Source organism: Oncorhynchus mykiss, chromosome 8 (genome assembly GCF_013265735.2).
Source record: "Oncorhynchus mykiss isolate Arlee chromosome 8, USDA_OmykA_1.1, whole genome shotgun sequence".
Taxonomy (NCBI): Eukaryota; Metazoa; Chordata; class Actinopteri; order Salmoniformes; family Salmonidae; genus Oncorhynchus; species Oncorhynchus mykiss.
The window spans coordinates 10,475,005-10,484,828 of NC_048572.1; the positions used below are offsets into that span (position 1 = coordinate 10,475,005).

General features: G+C 44.1%; 1 protein-coding gene across 1 annotated transcript in view; it reads left to right on the plus strand.

Annotated features, from left to right (window-relative positions):
- The first annotated feature begins 4,373 nt into the window (after window positions 1-4,373).
- The window catches only part of LOC110529355 (papilin), a 17,503-nt gene continuing 12,052 nt past the window's right edge, over window positions 4,374-9,824 (plus strand). The window contains exons 1-2 of the mRNA XM_036984735.1: window positions 4,374-5,904; window positions 5,995-6,057. Of these exons, the coding sequence (XP_036840630.1) occupies window positions 6,001-6,057 (57 nt within the window). The 5' untranslated portion in view covers window positions 4,374-5,904; window positions 5,995-6,000. The remainder of the gene's footprint in view (window positions 5,905-5,994; window positions 6,058-9,824) is intronic.

Below are 9,824 nucleotides of genomic sequence, written 5' to 3' on the forward strand. Positions count from 1 at the left end.
GCATAGAGTCAGTGCAAAACACTTAAGATGCATAAATAAATAATAAAGGGGGTTTATGTGAATAGTCAGGGTCCTTAGCTTAGTGTTGAGCTTGGAGGGCACTATGGTGTTGAACGCTGAGCTGTAGTTCATAAAAAGCATTCTCACGTACTGTAGGTGTTCTTTTTGTCCAGGTCCTTGTGGGTTATGGGGTCAAATATGTTTGTGTCATAAATATCTTGTCCTAATGTAACCAAAATTACTACATTCCCATGTTGAAAGTGACCTCTGCTGATTAAATGGTGCAGCTGACCTCTGCTGATTAAATGGTGCAGCTGATCTCTGCTGATCAAATGGTGCAGCTGATCTCTGCTGATTAAATGGTGCAGCTGACCTCTGCTGATTAAATGGTGCAGCTGTCAATCTGCATCTCATACATCATGGTCATTTCGGTTCGGTTTAATATTCCCATGCTAGAGTTCTTGTACATAGATTGTATTGCCTTACACATTCATGAATTGTGTGTCTTCACAGTTTCTATCACCATAATGAAGCCAGAGAGAAAGCAAGTATACTGTGACATTCAGAGGAGCCTCTATCGGATATTTTCGCATGGAACACATATTTTAATGGGTCTAATAGTAAAGATGTGTAATTTAACAGTAAAAATGTATTACATTTTAATGTGGCATGAACAACCAGTCATGATATTTTCATCTGATACTCAAACAAATCACTTCAAAAAGTAGGTTACCTGTGGCTGCGTTGCTAAACACCATAATGGAATTCTGTGATCTATGATCTCCTTGACTCAGACAGACAAGTTCAGTGCTGGGAAGGACGATGGATTAGGAGGTAAGCAGGCTCCCTGACTGTGGGGTGGAGGTCAGGTTAGCTGCTGTAAGCGGATTAGTGAGCAGCAGACGTCAGAGAGCGGGCTGAACACACACAGGTGCAGACATACTGTACTCTCTATTACACACACACACAAACACACACACGCACACACACACACACACACCCACACACACACACACACACACACACACACACACACACACACACACACACACACACACACACACACACACACACACACACACACACACACACACACACACACACACACACACACACAAACACAGGCACACACACGCAGGCACACACACGCACGCACACACACACACACACACACACACAAAGCACAGAGGATTACCCTTAGACCTGTATTCAGCCAGAATAAGCTTAAAAACCTTTTACAGAGAGAGTAAGAGCAGGAGCCATCTCTTTCTCTGTCACTTTCTTCTTGTTTTTTTCTAGCATTTTCCTTCAACTCTGTACTCATATTTCTGTTTCCTGGTTTGATCACTGCTACATTTCTGTTTCCTGGTTTGATCACTGCTACATTTCTGTTTCCTGGTTTGGATTTATCTTTCTTCTTTCTTTGGATCCCCATTAGCTGACTCCATAGCAATCGCTAGTCTTCCTGTGAAGCCTCTTCACTACAGCCTTTTTCTTAGTCTTAATGGGGGAGGGCGGGATGCTGGTGTCTGCCGAGCGCCTGGAGCAGCTGATGAACTGCATGGAGGTTCTCCTCTCCGACGTGGAGCAGCTCCGGGGTCACTGCGGCCACAACATGACAGAGCTGACCCGCATGGTGCTGGAGCTGAGGCAGGAGCGGAGAGAGCTGGCGGAGAGGTACGAGGCATTGTCCCGTGACATGCAGGAGGCCATGGATGCCATGGAGGAGCTGCAGGACACCAAGTTCGCCTTCAACTCCAAGGAGAGGCAAGCCCAGAAGCTCAACAGGCAGCTCTGAGGGGAAAAGAGCACTGTGGGGTTCAGTAGGCAGAAAACATTTTGAAATGGAGTGAAACCGGGAGAGACCACCTGGATGTTTCCAATGAGAGTGAACATTTTCATTTGCTCTGCGAAATGTTTTGCGATGTACTGAACACAACCCATGAGAGACTGACTGATTCAGATTCTGTCACAGACTGCTCTATGGAAAACCATATGGACTCTTGAGAGAGCAGAGACTGTGTGGTGGGGTTAGAGAGGATAGAGATGTATCACTCTATGTGGAGATACGGGAGGGGGGAGACGTCTTGGTGGAATGGTGTTTTTAGTGTTTTTAATTAGCTGTTTGTGATGTTGAGCGATGAGTCAATCAAAGAGCAATCTGTCAGATCTGAGCCTATGCAAGTTTAACAGTCTTGTTTGAGACCTGAAGACTAGCGTTAGCTCCCTGAGCTAATGCCTAGGCTTTAGTTCACAGCTAACGCAGTAGCATGAAGGAGACCATGCGTTTTAACCCAGTTGGGAGCACCTGAAATATGGTCACCAAAGTAGTTCAGGACCAACCAGAAAAAACTCCACTTCTACACATTACATACTGTAGTTATTTTTGATTTGGGCTCTCAGGTCATCAGGTCTGCTCTCTGTGTTGTCCCTTTCTCCTGCTCTCTGTGTTGTCCCTTTCTCCTGCTCTCTGTCTTGTCTCTTTCTCCTGCTCTCTGTCTTGTCCCTTTCTCTGTCCCTTTCTCCTGCTCTCTGTCTTGTCTCTTTCTCCTCCCCTCTGTCTTGTCCCTTTCTCCTGCTCTCTGTCTTGTCCCTTTCTCCTGCTCTCTGTCTTGTCTCTTTCTCCTGCTCTCTGTCTTGTCTCTTTCTCCTGCTCTCTGTGTTGTCCCTTTCTCCTGCTCTCTGTCTTGTCTCTTTCTCCTGCTCTCTGTCTTGTCTCTTTCTCCTGCTCTCTGTCTTGTCCCTTTCTCCTGCTCTCTGTGTTGTCCCTTTCTCCTGCTCTCTGTGTTGTCCCTTTCTCATGCTCTCTGTCTTGTCCCTTTCTCTGTCCCTTTCTCCTGCTCTCTGTCTTGTCCCTTTCTCTGTCCCTTTCTCCTGCTCTCTGTGTTGTCCCTTTCTCCTGCTCTCTGTCTTGTCCCTTTCTCCTGCTCTCTGTCTTGTCTCTTTCTCCTGCTCTCTGTCTTGTCTTTTTCTCCTGCTCTCTGTCTTGTCTCTTTCTCCTGCTCTCTGTCTTGTCTCTTTCTCCTGCTCTCTGTGGTGTCCCTTTCTCCTGCTCTCTGTGTTGTCCCTTTCTCCTGCTCTCTGTCTTGTCCCTTTCTCCTGCTCTCTGTCTTGTCCCTTTCTCTATCCCTTTCTCCTGCTCTCTGTCTTGTCCCGTTCTCTGTCCCATTCTCCTGCTCTCTGTCTTGTCCCTGTCTCTGTCCCTTTCTCCTGCTCTCTGTCTTGTCTCTTTCTCCTGCTCTCTGTCTTGTCCCTTTCTCCTGCTCTCTGTCTTGTCCCTTTCTCCTGCTCTCTGTCTTGTCTCTTTCTCCTGCTCTCTGTCTTGTCTCTTTCTCCTGCTCTCTGTGTTGTCCCTTTCTCCTGCTCTCTGTCTTGTCTCTTTCTCCTGCTCTCTGTCTTGTCTTTTTCTCCTGCTCTCTGTCTTGTCTCTTTCTCCTGCTCTCTGTCTTGTCTCTTTCTCCTGCTCTCTGTCTTGTCTCTTTCTCCTGCTCTCTGTCTTGTCTCTTTCTCCTGCTCTCTGTCTTGTCTCTTTCTCCTGCTCTCTGTGTTGTCCCTTTCTCCTGCTCTCTGTGTTGTCCCTTTCTCCTGCTCTCTGTGTTGTCCCTTTCTCCTGCTCTCTGTCTTGTCCCTTTCTCTGTCCCTTTCTCCTGCTCTCTGTCTTGTCCCTTTCTCTGTCCCTTTCTCCTGCTCTCTGTGTTGTCCCTTTCTCCTGCTCTCTGTCTTGTCCCTTTCTCCTGCTCTCTGTCTTGTCCCTTTCTCCTGCTCTCTGTGTTGTCCCTTTCTCCTGCTCTCTGTCTTGTCCCTTTCCCCTGCTCTCTGTCTTGTCCCTTTCTCTGTCTTGTCTCTTTCTCCTGCTCTCTGTCTTGTCCCTTTCTCCTGCTCTCTGTCTTGTCCCTTTCTCCTGCTCTCTGTCTTGTCCCTTTCTCTATCCCTTTCTCTGTCCCTTTCTCCTGCTCTCTGTGTTTTCCCTTTCTCCTGCTCTCTGTCTTGTCCCTTTCTCATGCTCTCTGTCTTGTCCCTTTCTCTGTCTTGTCTCTTTCTCCTGCTCTCTGTCTTGTCTCTTTCTCCTGCTCTCTGTCTTGTCCCTTTCTCCTGCTCTCTGTCTTGTCCCTTTCTCTATCCCTTTCTCCTGCTCTCTGTCTTGTCCCTTTCTCCTGCTCTCTGTCTTGTCCCTTTCTCCTGCTCTCTGTCTTGTCCCTTTCTCCTGCTCTCTGTCTTGTCTGCTTTTGACTGAGAAATCCCCTCTCTTTTTCTTCCTTGTGTCTCTCCCTCTCTCTCTCTCCCTCTCACTCCCCTTTCTCTCTCTCTCTCCCTCTCACCCCCCCCCCTTCTCTCATGAAAGTATATATTCCAGGGTTCCGTGTGGCTGTGTGTTCCCCAGCAGAGAAGTCGTCATGTCTACTGTCTTCTCCTGTCTGGTGAAAACGTGGCATGGGAACCGCTACTAATGGTACCCTAACACACATAAACAGGGCATGATTCCTTCCCCAGCCTGGCATTGCTCTTCCTCTGTTTTCACACTGAAATAACTCAGAAATAACCCCCTGAGGTGATTTCAGTGACTTGGTGTGTGTTTAGTGGTGTTGTGGGGTGTGCGAAAGGAACTTTCAGCGGTTGGAGTGGTAAACGTCACACGAAGTTGAGCCACAAACAAACATTTAAAGGACTTAACTAACTGTTGTCTCTGGACGTGTGTAACCATGTCTTTTCCAACTGTTATACTCTAAGCTTTTATGGATGTGTATATTTGTAATAAGGAAAACTCAGGCCTCTAAGACAGAGTGGCAGATGGTAGAATGAATTAGGTTTAATAATAGCAAAAAGGGAACAACAATCCACATCATAGCAGAAGATTGTTGCAGTCTTAGACTGAAACACAGCGGGTACCGTATATACTTGATACATAATGGTGCAATACAATTCCTATGTGTGTATACATTCATGTGAATCGTCAGTGTGTCCTCGGTCCTTGGACCTTCAGTAACTAGCTCTGTCGTCGATCATTATCATCAGATATATGAGAACAATTTATTATAACAGACAGAATCAAGTCTAGAGACAATCAGCCCACACCTTCACACTATAGACGTTTGTTATCATTTCCCCATCACAATATGAATTCTGAATTCTAGGATCATTTCATTGTCCTTCCAATGATCTTTGTTCACTTTATTCTACGTTACTGATACCACGGATACTTACTTCTTACCTGGTACTAGAGGAATGGTTGTGGAATTATAATGGATACCTTCTGGTACTTTCTTCAAAGAATATAACTGGTAACTAACTACCCGTTTTTCATAGTGGTGCTTGATAGACTGATTCCTAGAGAAAGAGTAATTCAATGTTGTAATTCCTAAGTTATTATTGTGTAATGACTGTTTTAACCATTTTTAAAGTAAATCAGAGGTCATTTCTTCACTGTAAAATTGAAGGTACATTTTGTGTTATTGTTTTCTTTTACGGTGTGCTGCTCTGCCCTGCCTTACAATATATCAACATCTGTGTGACACGAGGTTGATGTATCAAATACTGTACACAATAACATACCAACACATTATTGGCCTGGATGTCACTTCAGACAGAGTTGAATATCATAGTTTGCCAGAATGAACAGAAGAAAAGTTTTACCCCAAAATAGGTATGTATCCTGATAAAAAGCAACAACAAAAATATGAAAAACCAAAGTGATGGGGGAAATCCAAGTGGAAAGGAACAGAGTGAATTGAATTTTTAAAAATGTTAATTTCATGCAAGGAGTTACTTGTAACCGGACACCTGTACTATATATAGCAGCTCTGAGAGCTGGGAAGTTAAGAGGGCTTCCTGTTTCCTGGGCGAGTGCACATCCTTCTGGGACTCAGAGCAAGAGGAGTGGATTTGAACTACAGAGATCTTGAAAAGGTACGATTGAATGATGATCATATATTCTATAGTATTTTGGACATTTTTGCAAACGTTTAGGCACCTTTGTATTTTTCCTATCCTCTGCAGGTAAACATGAACATCCTACTGGTCCTGGTTCCTCTGCAGTTACTGGCTGTACCATCACTTTCTGTGAGTGCTACTTATTTCATTTGATGTGTTGCTTGGGTTTAAAAAAACATACAGGGGAATAATGATGAATGAGAAAGTTACAGACTCACCAATACAATACCCCCCCCCCCCCCCCCAAAAAAAATACTAACATCCCTTGTTATTGTATTTGATTTTTGATAAAAAATTGTACTACCCTGTTGCCCATAGCACAGGGTAACACTGAACACATTATTAAGAAACGCTCTCTTACCCAGACGGGCTCATTTTTCTAACTTTGATCACTAATAATCAGTTTAATTAGAGAGTGCTCTTCTCAACCATTGATGGCCTGATAAATCCTACCCCCGCAGATCTATGTGAACTTTCCTCCACATCTAAATGTGATGAGTTTGTGGCATATTTCAGAGTTAAAATAACCAACATTAGGCTGGGTATCAGTCAAGATCTGATGAGAAGTTTGATGATATGTCCTCTAACCTAGCACGCAAAGGCACTATGGATTTATTTTCCCTGGCTGACACAGACATGCTCAGGAAAGTGATATCACGACTTAAGTCCTCTACCTGCCTTCTCGATCCTATCCCCACCACCTTCTTCAAAACTGTTTTGAATTGCATATCTGAAAAATACAAGCTATTGTTACAGGCGTTTTCCCCACTGCACTTAAAACTGCTATGGTGAAACCCCTTCGGAAGAAAAGTAATCTAGATTCTTCAGCTCTTAGCAAATTTCAGCCAATCTCCAACCTTCCCTTCTTAAGCAAAATTCTGGAGAAATTAGTGTTCAATGAGCTAAAGTATTTTTTAAGTGCCAACCGTATTTAAAATAAAATCCAATCAGGTTTCCTACACACCACAGCATAGAAACAGCCTTATTTACAGTGTTACGTGATCTTAGAGTCAACACAGATGCCAAACACCTGTCTGTCCTTGTACTCTTAGATGTAAGTGCTCCATTCAACACTGGGGACCATGCTGTGCTTCTGGACAGACTGGAGAGGTGGGTTGGTCTCTCCGGTCCAGTTCGAAATTGGTTTAGGACCTATTTAACCGGTCGAGAGTTTTATTTTTGTCACATTTTGGACTCGATACTGTTCAGTTTATATGTGTTACCCCTTGGCAGCGTTATCAGAAAGCACAGCATTGACTTTCCCTGCTAAGCAGATAATACACAACTTTACATTTCTGTGTCACCAGAGGATTTTTAGCTCCATGGATAAATTATTAGGGATTTAAATACTTGGATGGCTGACAACTTCCTATAGCTAAATCAAGACAAGGTACTTTTTGTTGGAGCCAAAGCACAGAGAGAGAATCTGGCCACAAATGTTAATTCACAGGCAATAAAAGATCAAAAACTAACTAAAAAACCTAGGTGTTATTTTAGATTCTGAACTCCATTTCGAATCACACATTAGAAATATGACCAAAATACTTTTTTACCACCTGAGGAACATTGCCAAGGTGTGGCTGTTTCGCTCTCAGGCTGATACAGAGAGATTCATCCATGCTTTTATTACAAGCAGGCTTGACTATTATAATGCTTTTCTGTCTGGTCTACCCAAGAAAGTAATTTGTCAACTGTAAAACAAACAGTGACCGAGACCAGACTGAGCTCACACACCTCTGGTTTTAAGGTCTCTGTACTGTAAAACATACAGAATGCTGCAGCATGGGTAGTGACCGAGACCAGACTGAGCGCACACACCACTGGTTTTAAGGTCTCTGCACTGGCTGCCTTTAGAATTCATTTTAAGATTATTCTATTGGTTTTTAAATCCATCCAGGATTGTGCACCTCAATACATGTTAGACATACTTTTTAAGTTATGTTCCCAGTAGGTCCCTTAGGTCCTCCGGAACTGGCCTTTTTAAACTATCCAAATGCCTTGGACCAAGAGGCATGGAGAGGCAGCCTTTAGTTACTATGCCCCCAGCATCTGGAATAGCCTGCCAGAGAACCTGAGGGGGACCAAGAGGCATGGAGAGACAGCCTTTAGTTATTATGCCCCCAGCCTCTGGAATAGCCTGCCAGAGAACCTGAGGGGGACCAAGAGGCATGGAGAGACAGCCTTTAGTTATTATGCCCCCAGCCTCTGGAATAGCCTGCCAGAGAACCTGAGGGGGACCAAGAGGCATGGAGAGACAGCCTTTAGTTATTATGCCCCCAGCCTCTGGAATAGCCTGCCAGAGAACCTGAGGGGGACCAAGAGGCATGGAGAGACAGTCTTTAGTTATTATGCCCCCAGCCTCTGGAATAGTCTGCCAGAGAACCTGAGGGGGACCAAGAGGCATGGAGAGGCAGCCTTTAGTTATTATGCCCCCAGCCTCTGGAATAGCCTGCCAGAGAACCTGAGGGGGACCAAGAGGCATGGAGAGACAGCCGTTAGTTATTATGCTCCCAGCCTCTGGAATAGTCTGCCAGAGAACCTGAGGGGGACCAAGAGGCATGGAGAGACAGCCTTTAGTTATTATGCCCCCAGCCTCTGGAATAGTCTGCCAGAGAACCTGAGGGGGACCAAGAGGCATGGAGAGACAGCCTTTAGTTATTATGCCCCCAGCCTCTGGAATAACCTGACAGAGAACCTGAGGGGGGCTGAAACTGTGAACATATTAAAACACATTTTTAGATTTGCTTTTCCTCAGGGTGCTTTTTAGTTCAGTTTGTCATTCTTTAGTTTTTTATCTCGTGTTTTTTGTGTAGTAAATTATTTCAGCTTTATTTTCATTGTTTTTTTAAATATTTTTGTTCCTGTAAAGCACATTGGGTTGATGTATGAATAAAGCTTGACTTCATTTGATTTGATGGTGAGAGGTTAGCATGTCTTGGGGGTATGATATTTGTGCTTCTGTAACTTTCTCACTCATCATTATTCTCAATACGTTTAAGGCTAATATGTAATCAAGGTAGCATCCACAATAACGTAGAAGTGTTTAGAAACATGTTCTGTTCTTATTTACAATAAAAGTGACCCCAAAATGACACAATACATGATTCACCATTAATTTCTATTGGGCACAAAATGATCCAGAACACAACCAAAACAAACAGCAAATCCATCCAACAAGTTTGTAGTCACAAGCTAAACCATAAGCTTGATGTAATCATTGCGTGCTAGGAGTATGGGAACAAACACTTAACATTTAACTATACTGAACAAAAATATAAATACAAAATATAAAGTGTTGGTTTCATGTGCTGAAATAAAAGATCCCAGATATGTTCCATGTTTTCCAGAAATGTTGTGCACAAATTTACAAATTTGTTTACATCCCTGTTAGCGAGCATTTCCCCTTTGCCAAGATAATCCATCTACCTGACAAGTGTGGCATATCAAGAAGCTGATTAAACAACATGATCATTACACAGGCGCACCTTGTGCTGGGGACAATAAAAGGCCACTATAAAATGTGCAGTTTTGTCACACAACAACAATGCCACATATGTCTCAAGTTTTCAGAGATCGTGCAATTAGCATAGTGACTGCAAGAATGTCCAACCTCCAACGTCGTTTGGAGAATTTGGCAGTACGTCCAGCTGGCCTCACAACCGCAAACCACGTGTAACCACGCCAGCCCAGGACCACGTGTAACCACGCCAGCCCAGGACCTCCACATCCAGCTTCTTCATTTACGGGATCGTCTGAGAACAGCCACCCAGACAGCTGATGAAACTGAGGAGTATTTCTGTCTGTTATAAAGCCCTTTTGTGGGGAAAGACTCTGATTGGCTGGGCCTGGACAACCCATGGCTGTGCCCCTGCCCAGTCATGTGAAATCCATAGGTT